This window comes from Catharus ustulatus, chromosome 2, assembly GCF_009819885.2.
Source record: "Catharus ustulatus isolate bCatUst1 chromosome 2, bCatUst1.pri.v2, whole genome shotgun sequence".
NCBI classification, from domain to species: domain Eukaryota; kingdom Metazoa; phylum Chordata; class Aves; order Passeriformes; family Turdidae; genus Catharus; species Catharus ustulatus.
The window spans coordinates 20,275,855-20,294,410 of NC_046222.1; the positions used below are offsets into that span (position 1 = coordinate 20,275,855).

Sequence of the window (18,556 nt, forward strand, 5' to 3'; positions counted from 1 at the left end):
CAGCTCTTACAGACCGTCTGATCTTTTGAAAATCTGCACTTTGGACACTATATCTATGTTCCTTGAAAGTCTTTCAAGATCCTGAGGTACAGCCAGGTTCAAGAAGTTCTACATATCTTCACAAAACAAAATCCAATTTTATATGAAAGAAAATACTTACAGGATTTAAAACTAGCTAAGAATTCAGAATTCAGTTTCCCTGCTCTTCAAATTATGAGACAGTTCCCAAACTCCAGGTTTCCCAAATATTAAGGATTTTTTAAGGCAAATTATGTTAAAGTGGGATTTGTTCCGGACATGTGATTTTTAAGTCTTCTGTGTTGCATGTACCTTTTCATTTGGTATAAGGGAGACTGCTGAATTTCTTTAGCTGTAAATAATGTTTTAAATTTTAGAAACTACAGAAAAGATTGTGTTCTCCAAATCAATATTTATTTTTCATGCTAAGAAGTACCCAGATTTCATTTTTACACACACACACACATACACATATATATACATATATATATAAATGCCTGGAAAGTGACCTTCCTGCTCATTCCCACTTAATTTTGTTGATGTGATGAGAATGTTTTGGATAGCACAGCTGGACTCTTTTCAGACGGAACTGAATTGGAAGGTAAGATCCACCTTGTAGGATGTAACCCTCTATAGTCAGCTGGGTTTTCATAGCTTGGTTTCTGGTAGTGGGGATGGCCACAGAGGTGGCTTCTGCGAGAAGTTGCTGGAAGCTTCCACCATGTCCAGCAGAGTCAATCCCCGATGGCTCCAAAGACAGACGTGCTGCTGGCCAAGGCTGGGCCAGTGACAGATGGTGGTAATGCCTCAGGGATAACAGATTTGAGGAAATCAAAGCAAAGGTTGAGGCACAATTTTAATTCCAGTCAGAGAAGAGCAGACTGAGAACATGTGAGACAAACACCTGTGCAGACCCCAAGGCCAGTGCAGAAGGAGGGGCAGGGGATGCTCCAGGCACTGGAGCTGGGATTCCCCTGCAGGCTGTGGTGAGGACCGTGGTGGAGCAGGTTGTTCCCTTGCAGCCCAGGGAGGTGCACCAGGAATGCAGAAATCCACCCCAGCCCATGGAGGAGATCATGGCCAGTCCATGTGGATGCCTGGAGGAGGCTGTGACCCCGTGGGAGACCCATGGAGAGAGGGGCCCTGCTCCCAGGCTGGAGCAGCCTGTCCTTGGAGCACTGCACTCCATGGAAGGGTGACCCACACTGCAGCAGTTTTGGGAGGAATGCTCCCATGGGATGGACTCTGGTTGCAGCAGTTGCCAGAGAGTGAACTCTGTGGGAATGAGAAGAAGTCAGAGAAGTTCATGGAGAGCTGTCTCCTATGGGAGGGATCCCACAGTGCAGCAGAGGAAGGACTCCTCTCCCTGAGCAGCAGGAGAAGCCTCGGGTGATGAACTGACCATAACTCCCATTCCCTGTCTCCTGCTGGGGTAGGAGGTAGAGCTGGGAAGGAGGGAACGTGAGGGGAAGGTATTTTTAAGGGCTTATTTTACTTCTCATTATCCTGTTTTGATTTTGTTATTAATAAATTCACTTTACCTCTCTAAGCTGAGCCTGATTTGCCTGTGATGGTATTTAATGAGTGATGTCTGCTGGTCCTTATCTCAGCCCTTGAACCCTTCATTACATTTTCTCCCCTCTGTCCAGCTGCAGAGGGTGTGAGTGGCTTCCATTGGTGCCTGGCATCTGGCCTGGGGCAACCCATGACACCACTGCTGGTCATTTGGTCCACAGAACCAGGTTAAGACCAGAATTAATTGTTGTTCTTTCTTGAACCTAAAGCAAGGATGTTGGACACTGTTTGACCGGACAAAGACATTTCTTTTGGGCTGTGCTTTTTGCTAAAGCTAACAACTGTCCTTGACATAAAAGAAATCTTCTAACACACATTTGAGAGCTACCTGCTGGAAATGTGCAGTTGCTGTTCATTTTTGAAGTGAAACATAACCCCTTTCCTCTAGAGGAAGTAATGTGCTGTGACTATAATGCGATAGAGTTGTTTTGATTAGATTTACAGTTGTTAAATACTTGCTCCAAGAGTGCCGCACGAATAATCTTGTTCTAAAGACAGCATTTAGAGTTTATTTAATCCTGGGTTTAGTTTGCTTCAAATAAATTATGCATGCACTGTTACTTTAATCTTCATGTAATAGAACTTCCTATTTTTTTATCCCTGGATACAGAGGGCAATTATGACAAGTAAACATATGAATTTCATATTAATATGTGCAACTTATTTGTAATAAATATGCTGTGTACTTTAGAATAATGTGTTTCTATTGCTCATTAGCTGACTTTTTCAGCTTGAAATGAAGTGTATAGTTCATAGTGGTTTTTATATGTTTAAATTCTGTGTACAGTAGTGACAAGCAACGACACTCTAATGTTATTCACAGTATTCTGACCTAGATAAGCCTGCTGATGTCGAGTGCAAACTAATGCAGCCAAATTCAGCCAACAAGTTTTTGGAAGATGTGTTTTAGGCCAAAATGACTCATAAGGAGAGAGGAAAAAACATGAATTATTTCCCTCCTGTCTTTGCATGCATTCATCAAATCTGTGCATCCCAGCCAAAGAACTAATTTTCTTATGCCAAGAAAATAATATCTTTTAATAAAACTAAGAATCTGGTCATCTTCCTCCATCTAACTTTGAGATGACTTCTCCACTTTTCATAAAAGTTAACAGCGTTTTGTTCTTAGTATTTGCTCTAGATTTTGCAGGGGTTCCCCTGGCCTTTTGTCAGAATATTTGAAAGATTTGTGTCGAGAACGGGAGGAGGGAAGAGGGAAATAAGCACAGTTTAAGGCTGCACCTGCTGTCTCTGGACTGGGCCAGATTCAGTACTGAGCTGCATTTAACTAAGTGCCCCACTGTAGTGAGATAGAACTTAAACTTTTCCTTTTTTTTCCTTTTATTTTTTATTTCTCCTCTGTGATGAATTTAGCCGGCAGCCATGGGGAGAATACTTTTTTCTTTCTTTTAGGTAAAAGAGCACAGGCAACAGCCTTGTAGGCTTTTGTGCATTGCCTTGATACAGGTGCAGTTCGGTGTCTCCTCCATTCGGTCCTTGGAGCTCACGCTGAGGGAGCCGTGAAATAAATTGGGAAAAAGCGCAACCCACGGGCAGAAGCAGCAGGGCTCAGGAGCCGCCCAGGGTACAGGGAGGAGCAGTTCGAGCAGCAGCTCTGTTCCCAATCCTTCCCCCCTCGGAGAGACGCGGTTTGTGTGGCGCAGGGCTCATCCCGCTCTGCTGCTGGGGTTCCTGCGGGCTCGCCGGCCCCGGGCAGCTCCGCAGGGCGCGCCGCGGGCACCGGCGGGCCGGGGCCGGGCGGGGAGCTGGCCACGGCCCCGCTGGCCCCATTGTCCCCGCTAGCCTCTCTAGCCCCGCTGGCCCCGCTATCCCGGGGCTGTCCCCGCTGTCCCCGCTATCCCGAGGCTGTCCCCACTGTCCCGAGGCTATCCCGGGGCTGGACCCCCGTCCCGGGGCTGTTCCCGCTGTCCCGGGGCTGCGCCCTGGCGGCCGCGGGCGGCAGCGCCCGCAGCGCTCGGGGCGGGATCCCCCGGGAGATGGAACGCCGGGAAGGGCAGCTAAGGAGCGAGGCTAAAGGTCCAGGACACAGAAAAATGGTGGGTGTATTGAGGAGCAAGGAAGTGTGTTTTATCTCTTTGAGATGGCAGCCAGGAGTACTTGGTTACAATGTGGCTGGGCAATGGGGAAGCAGTAGCGTAAGGGCATAGCAGTTTGTCCTGTGGCAATAATCCAAAATAAGCTGAATCTGTGTCAAATACATGACATGACATGTGGTACGTGGTATTTATTCCTGCACAAACCCACTATAATCTAACTTGGCAAATATCTGCGAAGTCAATCATTGGCACTTTGTTTTAATCTTCAGAGGTGAGTGCTTCTGCAGATCTGTGCTACAGACAGATCTCTCTTCTTCAAAATAGACTTGCCAATGGCATCGACATTCGTGTTCTAAATGTATAAACAGATTTTGTATCCTATCATAGCGTGTAGTAATGGACTCCAGACTTCACATCTGATCTGGACTGTGATCTTACATTATCTTCACAAATCAGAACATATTGTGGAAAGAGACTGAAAGAGACCAGGAGCTGCTGACTTCTGCAAGGGAAGATTGTAATGGAGTATTGAAAGACCAAGACTCAGTAGAACACGGATTATGAAGCCCGCCTTCTAAAGCAATCTGGGACAGAACTGGTGCTTAAAGTCTTTGCTCATATTTTAAGCATGTATAGAATAATTGTAATTGAGAATAATTTAGGCTATCAAAAATTCATTCTAATCACAGGAAAAATCAATATATGCTAATATATTTTTGATTCATGTCGTTACTCTGTTAAAGACTCATTACTGTAACATGCCTTTTTGTGTTTTCCTCTTTGCTTGCCTGCATTCTAAGTTAATCAGATAGTGTTTAGGCAAAGGGTGGGAAGTATTTAGAGATATGATAGCGGAAAGGCAGAGACAGACGATGATTGGAAGGAATGTTCTGGGGTAATCCAATAACAGAGAGGCTGTAGTTGTGTTAATTATCTCAAGTGCTATAGATGTGTTGATGAAAAAAGAGATTAAGGTAGTTTTCTTACAGACAGAAGCAGTGTTTTCAGCACTTAGTAATTACATAGTGCTTCGAATGCCAGGCTAAGTTTTTGCTCTAGAGGCTTGATGAGGTTGGGCAGATTTATATCTGTTAAGATGCACCAATGAAGGGGAAGCCTTCAGGTGAGGAACCCATTTGATGTGTTGAGTGTTTGCTTAAAAAAGCTGGTTTCTTGATAGTGTTTTAAAATACAGATTGTAGAACACATGCTTGATGGAGTGCACATCTACCAAAGTGGTTCACAGAGACTGTGATCAACTCCCTGGCCAAGTAAGTGGTTGGATGCTTGGGCTCGGAGGGCAGCAGGTAGTGGATCATACACTACCTAGATGAGGGCAACAAGTGGAGCACCACAGATGGTTATCTTAGGACCTATCTGTTTAACATCTTTCTCAGTAACCTGGAGTGACAGAACAGACTCTGTCAGGTTTTCAGGTGACATAAATTTGGATGATCACTTGATACTCTTTAGGGCAGGGCTGCCATTCAGAGGTATACCTCACCACACTGGAGGAATGGGCTGACAGGGACATGATGAAATTCAAAAAGTACGATTGCAAATTCCTGTATGTGTATGGGAGTAACCCCTGCAGTGATACAGGCTGGGGACTGACTGGTTGGGAGCAGCCCTGGTGAAAATAGTTGGGGGATCTTGGTGGACAGAAGGCTGCACAGGAGCCAGCAGTGGGTCCTGGCAGCAAGGCAGGTCAGCAGTGTCCTGGGCTGTATGAACAGGAGTGTGGCCAGGAGATTGAGGGAAGTAATTTCCAGAAATCCACTTGTTGAATTACAGACCTAGACAGCATCCAGTGTTGGTGTCTTACCCCACCCCCAAATTTAGGATAGAAAAACAATAAACTAGAGCAAGTCTAGAGAAGGGCAACCAAGATGGTCAGGGTCTGAAGCACTTACCTTGTGAAGAAAGGCTGAGGGAATGACACTTGCTCAGTCAGGACAAGGGAACCTAACAGCAGCCCTTACAGTGTTTTCCAAGAGGTGGCCGAGAACATGGAGCTGGGGTCCTCACATTGCTGGGTAGTGGGAGCATGAGAGAAAACAGGCATGACATAGACAAGGGAGGTTTAGACTGATTATAAGGCAAAATGGTTTTCCCCCACGTGGATTGTCAGGCATGGTACCAGGAGCCATGACACTCTGCAGAGTCCTTCCTTGGAGTCAATCAAAACCTGACTGTTAAAAAATAATTCTAAAAGGCAAAATTGTCCCCAAATAAAATAATACAAAATCTTGATTACAGGGAGGAGTGGCACTGTTAAAAACATGGGATTGTGTTGGTTCTTCACGTGGCAGGCTATGATAATATTATTAAAACTGCAGAACTGAGTGTACCAACTTATTTGCATTACAAAAGGAACAATAAGATAAGTCAATACCTACTAGAGAAATTAAATAAATGGGATTTTTTATTTCACTCCATGTTGTACAGAATTTTGGTGAAATCTAACATTGCCTGCTAGAAAAGATGAATCACTCTCTGAAATTACGAGTGTTAAATGAGTGAGTGCTGAAAGAGTTTGAACTTTGTAAAATGTCACAAGAACCAGCTATTCTGTCCACTCCTTTTCACTGAATGTCTTCTTTTCACTTTGTCTCAGATCCCATTAATTTGGAAATCTGGAGATCTGTTTGGGATAAGGATACCAGAATGCCCTGTCTTTGTCGCTTTTATGCTATGAAATTAATGTGTCTTACCTTTGACTAATAGACTAGTATGTGAACCCTGTATTTTTGATAGCATGAGAGCTCAAATATTTGCTTATCAGAATGAGAATGGAGTATTGAAAAAGAAATAAGTACAGATTTCTAGAAAGTAGAGTTAATATTTGTTTTTTTCTTCTTTTTTCCTCTTTTTCTTCTCTAAATAGTAAATCTGAAAGAATGTTCTTTGGCATGTCTTTTTTCCTGAAGGCCTTTAGAGGCAATCCCACGATATTTGCAAGAAAAACGAGTCCAATAACTGAGTCACCCATAAATGAAAATTATAATTAACATTTATATAGGATATTTTACAAAAAAGAGATTTCAAAAATAATTGACAAGCGCTGCTGAAGTGTACAGTGTCAACTACAAATCTGAGAAAAGACAGGCCAAGTGTACTGTGAATAAGTACTTACTCTTGGAGAGCTCCACATGCCATTATTGTGGTTTTCAAAGTGAAGACAGGATTTTGTTTTTAAGGTTATTCTTTGCACACTCTTTCTGCTTTAAATTAGAGAAACAAGGAGTTGAGTCACCTTGGCTTTTGCTTGTCAAAATAATCAGGAATGATATGTGAATTGGGACTGAGCCCAAATCTCAACAAAAGCATATTCATATTTGGAAAAAGAAAAGTCAAATCTTGTCTCCTGCTCTTCTTCCTCCCGTTCCCCCAACTTTTTCTTCCCATACTTTTTTCTTTGTACTTGCCAGTCTGGGAACTATTAAAATAGGACTAGAAAAGCTCTGCTTTGCCCCCAGATGTGCTGTGATACTATCTGGTTGGAATCTCTGTTTTTAAGATTTAACCCACAGAGAATCAGTTGAAGTTGAGGTAATCAGGTAACTTTTGAGTACTTGACTTTGTTACTCAAGCATTAATTTGGTGCTGAAAAGGAGGAGTCGCAAGAGGATCAGAGGGGTTTTTTCCTGTTTAATGTTTGAGACTTTTCATCACTGCACTTAGCTCAATACTCTTGCCTTTTATGTTAAAGGTGTAACACAAAACTGTCATTAACTGGATCTTCTTTAATATTTTCCTTCTGGGGAGTCAAAGGATGGGTACTTCCAGGTTTGTGTGAATGAGAAAAACTTGAGAAATGTGCTGGGTTTGATAACTTTGTGAATGGAAATCAGATTCTCTCTCTGTTTCAATGGAGATTGTGAAGCAAGTCTCCAACAAGAGGAGGAATTAGATACCTGAACAGCATTATGGAAGCATACAGCAGTGTTTGAAGTCCCAGGAACTCCGTTATGTTCCCATGTTTAGTTTTGGAGTGAAGAAGTCAACATCCATTGAAATGGCAGGAGGATTTAGGAAAAAGGAAAGCAGAAGATTATTAATTTTGACTGGTTGGTTGGTTGGATGTTTTTTTTCATTTTTCATGTAGCAGAGGTTTCCTAGGAAATATTAGTCATGCAAGAAAAGAAGTGGACAAAACCAGTGATTATCTATTTATAATTTATGAATGGTGCAGATAAGGGGACCATAAAAATTAGAAAATTATAAAAGAATATTGTATAACTGATTTTTGTGCTCTTGCCTTATATTTAATGGAAAGTTACACTTGCATCTGCTTGTATCAAAATTGTGATGAAGGATCCTTGATAATACAGAAGAAAATGCATCTTGACATGGGTTTTTGAACTCTGGACTGGGAAGAGCTGTATTCTACAGGATCAAAGGGAAAGGGACCTGCATAGTCTGCCAGAATCTCAAGGAGAAGGTTAAATATCTGTGTGGAACGCCTAAGCAGAGAAGACATGGTTGGATAATGCACCAAGGAGAAAGAAGTAAGATATAAGTGGCAGCAGAGAAGCAAGTAGTTGTGAAAGCAGGGATGGGACTATATTTATCTATGAGAGAGGTTGTGAGGTAGGCAAATAATTAAGATGTTTGTTTTGCTGAGATTTTTCTGAGTAGAAGTTGTCCTTCATGCCTTTTTTTGGAAGGTGTTGTGTAATCTTTTGAAGAAAAACGAATTTGCCATAAGACAAATAGGAGAGTCTAGTTTGCACTAATACAAAGACAGCTCTGTGTGACCACGGAGCAATTTTTCCCGTTACTCCTCCCAAGAGACAGTTACATCAAATGATTGATTTCTTATTTTTTAATTTTGAAGGCAAAAAATAGGATATGATTTCTGGACCATTTTTTAAAATAGTGCTTAAAAAAAATAAGGATACATATTTGCTCTCTGTATCCATCTTTCTGCCATTTAGCTCTCTTTTGGTGTCGTGTTTTGTGAGACCCTTGTCTAACTGTATGGGTTTTCAGACATCTTTTCATCTCATTTAAATTGTACTTGACCCACTTACCTGTTCAGAGTGTTCATATTCAAGACCTGAATCCTCCCAAAGATCCTTCAGGCAGTAGTGTTTGGGGATTTTTTGGGGCGTCTGTCTCAAATATTGACTTTCAAGTTGTTCTTCCCAGATTTGAGTTAGTGAATAATAAAAACATTTTCTTATGTACAAATTCAGATAGTATGATGAGTCTGGAACGTTCATATTGATTAGAAGAGCTTGGAATTCCTCAGGTTTGTCTCTAAGACAATGATTGCTGGTTTCTGCTGTGAAGTTCTTTCTGAATTATGGCAAACACAGGGTCTTTTTAAATACATGATTAATCTGATCTTTAAGAAATGCTCCTCTATGCTTCAAGATGCTACCTTTTTATTTTAAACTACTTGTTACTAACCCAGGTATGAGTGCTGTGATTTTAGGTTTGCTTGTTGATGGTTCTTTTGGGTTTGGTTTAGGTTAGATTTTCTTTGTTGTTGGTTTGGTTTTTTGGGGTTTTTTTTTGGGTTTTTTTCCTGCCTTGGAGACCATTTTTGGGTTTTCTTTGTTGGTTTTTTCCTTGTTTCATTTTAGGGTTATATTTTTAAGGGGAGAGAGAGATATCACTACTTAATTGAATAGATTTAATCTCTTTGGAAACTTTTCCAGATACTGAGACTAAATTCTTCCTTACTGCTTCCTTTTCTTCTACTTTACCCTTTCCTTCCCATCTTCTCACTTGTGAGTGGGATCAAACGCTGTACTTACTAGTAATCATGGAATGCAACAGCTTTTAATGGAAAAATGGAACTTCTTTTCTAACTTGAGTTATGTAACTGGTGAGAAGATCACCCTGGAATGAGAAGCATTGCTTTATTACTTTCAATGTGCATTGTACCCATTAACTCACCAGACACTTATGAAAGGGAAAATTATAAAGTATTTTTAAATTGCCAAGACTAGATACAAGTGAAAAAAATGACATTCAGATTTTTCAAGTCCAGTTCTTTTGCTGAATAAATATTTACAATGTCTGTTTATAATGTCATGTCAAATTAAACTAGTATTTATTTTGCCTGGATGAAAGCCACAAGTAGCCTGAATTAACCTTAAGAAAAATGTTGAGATTGCAAAAATACTGAGGTCAATATAGCAAACAGTTCTCTGAGTACTGCAAATGCTGTTTTTGCAGTTCAAGTCCAGCTCTCTTGGATAAAACAGTGAAAATGTCTCTCAGATCAGTTTTCCATTAATAGTAAGTTTGATATTAATGATTTTATTTTCATGAAATGTAAGTAATAAAATGGTAATGTCTTACTCTTAGTGGTGGAAAAGATCTTGTAACAAACCCCAGGAGATTATTGAAGGGGGAACCTCATAATATTTTTTTATGCTAATTCTCGTTTTGCAGTGGGAGTGAATGATGTCATCCTGTCTCCTCCCACTGTGTAAACTAAGCTTGTGTCTAAGTGTTGCTGCCTCTTGTCACAGAGAGAACGGTTCACTTAAATGCAGCTGCAGTACTTCTCTGTGATACCTGTCAGAGCCATTACCAGAGCGAGGTTGGGTTTGTGACCATGATGTCAAGATTTATCTGTCTTCTTTTCTGTGGATATATTGCACTAGACCTGGGAAATACTCAGAAATTGCCAAGAGGCAAGTAGCTATAAACAACTTTCTGGGGGTTTGTTTGTTTTTCTGTTGTGGGGCTTTTTGGGGTTTTTAATGCCTGTGTTTTGTTATGGAAATTTGCTTTGCATGTTAGGAATGATTAAAGGTAATAGACAAGATGAAAGAAGGTCAGGGAAAAGGGCAAAGCCCAGGTATAACAGCAACCTTAAATCTCTTGCATAAAATAAGCTCAAAAGTTTTCATGGTATCTTGTGAATCTAGTGAGAAGTATCATGACACAAAGTTACTGCATTTAATTATTTTATAGTGATTTTGACAGCAGTGCGCAGGTCTGTGGTTTAATATCTTAAAGACAATGCGACTTGGAAGCACCCTGTGTCACTGATGGAAGACTTCAGTTCTGTCTTTGAAAGAACATGTATACTTTCCCTTGATATCTGTCTTTAACAATGCAGTAGGAATTGACTAGTGTAAGTCAGGTTGCATGCATTTTGAGGGAGAGAAATATGACTGATTGAAATTTATAGAAGAAAAAACTCTCCAAACCTGTGTGAATATTTGTTTAACTACTCCTTTCTCCCAGTCTGGAAGTACAGTAGATTTGCAAAGCTGGCAGTGATCTCTTCTTCTCCTTGGTAATATGACACACGTAACATTGGCATTTTAATGGTATTTTATTGCTTACTGCAGGAAGAACAGTCATAGCACAAAATTAAAAGAATATTTCTCTATCTGGATGGTAAAACACTTCGTAGTGCCTTGGCATTAAGGCAGCAATTTCACAACTGTTTCTGTACTGCATGTATTGCTCTCACTTTTTGGAAGTGCTTGCTGGAGCCCACTGTGCTTTGTAATGCATTTTACATCTGCATTCTCCTGCAGCCACTGACATTTAGAGGAACCTGTGATTTAGTTATGAGAATGTTTATTAATAAATAAGCACTTTGAGGGCTTCCTAGGAGACTCTCTGTCATAGAAGAGGAACCTAAAGGTATTTTGGGGAGTTGAGGTGATTTTTCACCCCCACCCCTCCTTAAGACACACTTTTCCCTTTTTTTCCCCAGACTTTCATTGTTTTTCTTTCTTCCTTATGATGATGTTCTTTTGAAATTATCTTTCTTTTATTCTCATCATCTGGAGCCAATGTGGAGTTTTCTGCATACTGGTAATAGTGGAATAGTGTGTAGTCTGTGGGTAACAGATATGCAGTTCAAGTCAAGCTAACTCTAAGACCTTAGTTTTGTCAAAAAAGGACTTAAAAGAGGATTATGTTGACCAGAGAGGAATCTTGCATGTATTACCTACACTGAGGGAACGAACTTTTCCAGTGCTTGTCATTTTAACATGGTTTCACTGGATTTTCTGCTCACCACTGTAGAATAGTGGCTCTAAGTTTATGCTAACTGTGAAATTCAGACAAAGCTTCTAATCCACTGCAAGATTAACTCTGGCATGCATTTTTTTCTGTCCTGAAATAACATTGTGGAAGTGGAGTTCTGTTTGCCAAATGCATAAAGCTGCAGGTGGAAACTTCATTTCTTTTCAGTGAAATAGCTTTTTTTAAGATTCTCCCCTTGCAGTGTGGAAACATCAGTCTAATTCTTTTGTTTGTAGCTGCCTCTCCAGTTACTATTTACAAAGAATTGCATTGAAAAAGCAAGTGTGTCAGTATTTAGCTGCTATCTGGAAATACTGAAAGGATTGTCTTCTACAGCATTGTCTTGTTTGATAGGGACTACAGACTTTTTTTTTTGTAAGCAAAGAGTATATGTGGATCTTAAAGGGTTTTAAAAATGAAAATATGTGCTGGTGATATTAAGAGGGCTTCTCTGCCTTGCTGTGCAAGCTTAAATTCCAGTGAATTCCTGTGTTCTTTAAGTCCCAAAGGATGTAACTGAGGCTTCAGAGTCACTCTTGCTCTCTGTGGAACAGTGGAATCAAGTTCATAACTTGAAGGAGAGCAATCTAGCCAAACTTGCTTTCTGGGGTTGCAGGAACTTGTGGGAACAGGTTATCAGAGTAAATCTTGCCCTTCTTACCAGCACTTTGCAATTCTAGTGCTCAAATCTTCTCTCCCAGAGGTGAAACACACTGACCCCATGTCTCATGGACTGGGATTTCCTTTCACTGGTGCAAGGTGAAAGGAACATCTTGCCTCCTGCAGCTGCAAAGGAACAGCGCCAGTACAGTGACTTCCAGAGCTGTTTGAGAGACTGTGTGCAAACGTCAGGAGGCTGGAACACAAACTGCTCCCTTTTCCCATGTATTTTTGTACATTTACCTCCACACACGTGTGTTTTACTGGCATGAAAAAGAAAATATTATTGATGTTCTCAAAAGAGTGTTCTTTATTAATGTTCTTTCTTTCATTATTTTGACTTTAAAGGTTAAGGAATTGTTGGAGGAATAATAATAATAAATGAAGACAATATAATTGGGAAAGAAAGGAAGGCTGGTAGGTATTGTGTTTGAGTATGAAGACAGTGGTTTTTTTATAATTAGGCTTGTGTTTCATCTGGGAGATAAGCTGCTAAGAAAATTCTACAGTCAATGTCTTTGGATACCGTGAGAGGGACCACGGAACAGCAGTGAGAGATGATGGTACCGTTACAGATGGCAGTTTCATCCAGTATTTCAGCGGCTGTCTGCTCAACTTCATCTAGCCTTTAAAGTTTTCTTCCAATTAGAAATTTTCCACTTATTTTTTTCTCTCTCACTATGCCATTATGCCAGTGCCATCCAACACACATGATTCTAAAGTTCAGGACTGTTGTGCTTTATTGATGGGTGGAAACGTGTTCTAATTTTTACAGTTCTGCATAACAGAAAAGTTCCATTCTTAAAGAACTCAGTGTTGTCTCCTTAGACAGGAATTAAGCACAGACATGAAATCTTATCTTTAGAGAATGAGTTGGTAAGCAGAGCATCCCAGATCTGAGACAGAGATGAGAAAACAAAGCCACAGAATCCAGAATAAATAAGTTACAGGACATAATCCACAAGATTGTACTGTTTCATAAACCGTGTTTTACTGTCTTCTTTCCAGTTGGAGCTGATACAATTGTTGAAGGAACAGTTGAAGAATAAGTTCTTAGTGTTTGGTGAAACAGCATTTCATGGTTTCGATTTTGTCACTTGACTTTCCAGTTACAGCACAGATGTGCATGGAAACGTGTTTTTTCACTGTAGTCTCTGTTTCTGATAGCTTTTGTCTATATTTTTGTTCTGTTTTACTTTGTTAGAACTGAAAAGAATTTGAGGTTGATCCCTTCTTATAAAATTTCAGTTTTAGGAAGTTGCTAAAACCAAAAGAGTCTGAATGTTTTCCTGGTTTGTTTTCAGGGGATTTTTTGACATGTTTCTGACCACTGTGGTTTTCCTACTATTTGAATTAGTCATCAGGTACAGTGGAATTCAGGTCCATTCTTGTTTACTTTCCAGGACTCAAGCTTATCCTATTTTGCTGTCCAGGAAGGGCTCAGGAAACCCTAATTCAGCTTTCTCCTGGTTGCTGTCTTCTTAGGGAAAAAGAATATAGACTTGACATTTCTTAGGGGACCATGTGAAAAAGCCTTTTACAGACTCCTGTAAGGAAAACCAGATCCAAAACTTCCTTGTATCTACAGTTGTCAGCAGTGGGGATAAGTGGGAAAAAGAATTGTTTTGCACTGAGGATTTGTTTCTTTGTTTGGAAGTACTGAATATATTTGGTCTGATATTGTAGATAGCTACTCGTTAATATTTGTGCTTAAGGTAATTATAACTGACATCCCTTTGAGAGTGAATGCTGTATTTACAGTAGACTCCCAAACTCTGACATTTGAGAAAAGGAATAGACTAATTTTGTTCCTAGCTAAGTTTGCTGGCTATGCTATGTTACGTAATAGGTCTTACTAAGCAGAGCATGTGTTTTCATTTACTGGTGTCAAACAGTTAAAACAATGTAGAGTTATTTCAGTGTATCACAGATATTATATTGCAACAGCCAAACCTTAAGGTTTGTGCTGCTTTCTCCCTTCCTGACAGAAGCACCCCTTTGGTGGCTGTAAGGTGGCAGGGCAAAATTTGTAAGACAGGGAAAAGTCTCCTGGAAGTTGTGGGTTTTTGAACATGCAATGAAGCTGGCATATCAAAATATCACAAAAGGACTGAAATGACATGTGGTTTATATATTACTGTCCCCATGGTTTACAAAACATCTTTCTGGGAACTATTTTTCAAAATACACAATGCATTAACCTTTAAAAACATTCTTATGAAGAAGGGCCAGTTTGAACTGAATTATTTAACTTTATTTTTTGTTGTGTCTGGAAAAAGAAGTGCAAAGTTAATTTGGGATTTTTTGTGAAATATTTTTCTTCTTTTTAATGGCACATAAGTGACAAGTCCAACAGGAAATTTAAAAGGGATCCTTTATCTGATGTGATAGAGTGACAAGGGTTTTCAGTCGCTAGATATGTCATGGCAAATTTGGCTCATTCTTGCTGCAAATGGAAACAGCCTGTAAGAATGTAGCCATTATAGCAATTCATTTAATCAGAGAGAGTTATCATATCACGCAGACAGTTGTGTCCTAGGCTTGCACATAAACATATCAAAACCCAGTACTGAGTGTCAGGCTTCCGAGTTCAAAGATAATCTGTATTACCAGAATTCCATTTTAGTATTGGCACATGCAGTGGTGCAACGTTGTGATGATACATATGGGTGGGTTCTGCCAGAATTAAATTCCAGTGCATATGAATGCCTCCAAAATGATCTCACTGCTGGGTAATCTATATAACTTTCCACCTCTTCATTTTAATTTTCATGTACCCAAGTATCTCTTTTTGAACCTTATTTTCCAGCCATCCTTTATATAATCTTTGGATCTAGCTGTTCCAGAAGGACAAGCTACATAATTCACTCAAGGGGAGAGCTGTAGGCTAAATCTTACTGCTGCTGCTCTGGGGCCAGACCTACTGTATATGGATAGTATAGTCTGTGTATGTCATGGCTGATGATACAGGGCATGGACAATGGGTTTGAGGCTTCTTTGGACTCACCAGGTGTGCACTATGCACTGCGTGTGGAAACAAAAATCTCTCTGTGCTCCAGGGAGGAAAAAGTGGCTAGCAGTGACCTGCCATAGTCAGAGCTGTGCATGCAGCTCCTAGTGGATTTATTTTCCTTGGGGAAATTCAAGTGCAGACTTGAAATTGTTTGTGAGCAAGACAAATTCGTTGCTGTGGAGCATTCTTGACTACTGCCTTTTACAGAAGATGATTGGAGTCCTCACTGGCATGGTGAATCTTGGTGAGAACAGAAGAAGGGATTTGTGTTCTGGACAGCCTGCAGCCTAAAATAGATGCCATTAGCAAAACAACCCAGTCTACAGTGTCTTCCCAAGTGGAAAAGGGCAGCTGGAAACAGGCCAGATCCTACTCAGACTTGCTTGACAGGCCTTAGCTCAAATGGTCTTAATTAAAAATTGGTTTTTCTACAATACAAGAAAATGTGTATGTAATGCTAGTTTGCTTTGTGAGATATGTATTTACCTTATTGTGCTGTGAGAGTGGTGGCTGTGAAGATGACTACTGGCAGCATCATGAAAGAAATTAAACCTTTGTGTGGGCAAGGCCTGGGCCAACTCTTCCAGTACTGCCATCCCTCAAAACATAACAATCGTGTGCCATTTTACTCTGGCTTTATCAACTCCAAACCTCCCCCTTGAGCAAACCAATGTGTGTCATATCAAAGTGAAGAAAAAACAGGTCAAGTTTTGAACCGCCAAGCAAATTTCTACTGTTCATGAAGTGGTGATTGTAGTTATGATCATAAGAATTTAATGTTTTTGCTTCACCAACGTGATGCCATCAAAGCGTGCAGGTATCCAGGCAAGGTTATGGAAGGATGGCTGCATTAAGAATATCAACACAGAACCTTCACAGATTCAGAGCTCCTGAATAAAATGATAATAAAGACTTGAGACTAACTATGAAGATTCCAGACCTGAAGACAGGGAGATAGGCAATGCTTTTTTATGAGAAGAAAAGTACTTTTTTTTTCTTCCAGTCTGGAGGGGAGCATTTACTGCACTGGTTCGGAGATTGGTAGACAAAATATAACCTGCGTTCTCTGAAATAGAGTGTCGCTGAGGTTCATCACTTTGCAATAATCTAGTGTTATTTAGAGCATCTTCTGGAAGAAAAATAAATGAGGCAAGTGAATCCACAACTTTTCTTAGGCCAGTTGTAGCCATGGCTCTTATATAAATCCTGTTTACCTTGAACTAACATGTCATCAGGGCTCCATGTGAATAAATTCACTTCAATAAAACCCAGCTAATGAAGTGCCTAAACCTCTGCATGTGATTTGATTTTTATTTGCTTTGTGTGGGGGGGAGGTGTGTACATATTTAAAAAGAAATTGTAGTTCTATACTCTTTCTCAAGCTGAAGAGTTGATGGCAAAATGGATTCTTGAAGTATGAGGGAATTATTTTTTAGAGCTATTTCAGCATTTTTATATAGTTCTAAGGTTTTGCAATATTCTTAAAATCTGCTCAGGAGTAGCACTATTCAATAGAGTGGGAAAAGATTCTTTCCAATCACCTGCAGTTGTGGCATTAGTTTTTGAATCTATAAATGGCCACAGAGTGCTTGATATGAGTTTACATAATTAATACTTTGGGAACCTGGCCAATTTTAAAGGACTGACAGTGTATGTGGGATAACATTATTTTTAAACTCACATTTGGAAAAGACATTTCTTCTTTTGTCAGCTGCTTGCAATATCTACTTTGCATTAATTATTCGCTTTAATTTTTCCTTCTGTGATGTAAAAGTCTGGAGTAATTTTAGAACACATAAAATTGTTTCTGGTTCAAAAATGCAGACATGTACACTTGAAATGTCCCAGAAGATAGTTTTCTGACTTCAAAGTTAAAACATTTTCTGGCAATTTAGATTACCTCATTACCACAGTTCAAGCCTATACATGAACAAGAAAAATGCATACTGAGAAAATTACAAGACCTTATCACTTATCACTTTTCTTTTGAAATCTCTGTGTGTCTGTACAACGTGCACAAACACACTGAAAACAAAGGCGTGGGTTCAATAGTCTGAAAGTTGATAAGAAGTTGAACTTTGGGATACAAGTAGTAGAAAGAAAATTTTACTGTCTGACCTGAACATTTTGGCAGAGTTCCATTCTGTGGCTCACACAAACACTGAAGTAGTTGGATTAAATGGCAGGGCAGAGTTTTTATTTATAGCACAGTGTGCAGCTTGTTTCACAGCCAGGGAAATGGCTGCAGTCAGGCTTAAGAACCATGAATTTCCTCAGTTTGATGATGAGCTGACTCAGGTAAAAGTGGTGAGTTTGTATTCAGCTTGAACCAATAGGTCTCCTTCTTTTGTCATCAAGCTAATTAAGAGACATTTACGGAGTGAACACGACTATGAAATTGCTTCACAGGGCCAGCTTGTCATTGGCTACCTTACAGATGAGCACCAGCTTTTAACTATGATCTGGCAAGCACCAATACTGGATCTCTTCAGCATTTCTTCCTGCTCTTTGGTTCAGTTACGAGGAACACAAAAACTGGAAACTCTAGTAGAAATGTCTTCTTGCTTCTTGGTTATTCAGTGCTCCTTAGTAGCTGGTACATCTGATGTGACTCGGTATTATGGGTAGGAGTTAATTTATGTCCTTTGTTAATCAAGTCTGTATAAACATAATTAAGATTTTTTTTCCCACAATATTAAAATACTAATTATCCAATTAATTTTGGCTGAAGAACTTCTATTGAATTGTTGGCAGATTTGGGGATTTTTGCTCCAATGGAAAATCTGTACTCAACTTGCGCATAAGTAAGCAAGTCGTGAGTGTGATTTCACATAGACTCTAGTACACTGAGGCATGCAAGTGCACACCAAAGGCAATGTGGGGTCTTGCTCATGTTTGGTAACGTGGTCAAACAGCAGTTGATAAAAGCATGAGTATGTTGTCTATGTACAGCCATGAATTCTTAGAAAGCAGCTTCTCAGTAATGTAACTAACATATGTTTATTGTGTTCCCTTTCCACTCAGAAATGCTTACAGCAATTAGCAAGGGAGATCTTATGCTATTATTATATTTATTTGAAGGCAATGTGAGGTTGCTCATAGTATTAAAGATGTAGAGAAGTTACATATAGGGAACAGATAATCTCATTTATGCTCTGTTGAAACTTCAGGCATTGTGAATAATTTTTTCCATGACCTGGCCCTTCTGGATTTTTTTCCAATA

The 18,556-nt window shown here is 39.8% G+C and overlaps 1 protein-coding gene across 4 annotated transcripts in view; it reads left to right on the forward strand.

The window, feature by feature from the left end:
* The first annotated feature begins 10,121 nt into the window (after nt 1–10,121).
* Nucleotides 10,122–18,556, forward strand: part of LOC116992134 (ABI family member 3 binding protein) — a 141,056-nt gene continuing 132,621 nt past the window's right edge. For all 4 annotated transcript variants that reach the window (XM_033051398.2, XM_033051399.2, XM_033051401.2 and 1 more), the window contains exon 1: nt 10,122–10,306. In XM_033051398.2, the coding sequence (XP_032907289.1) occupies nt 10,228–10,306 (79 nt within the window). In that variant the 5' untranslated portion in view covers nt 10,122–10,227. The remainder of the gene's footprint in view (nt 10,307–18,556) is intronic.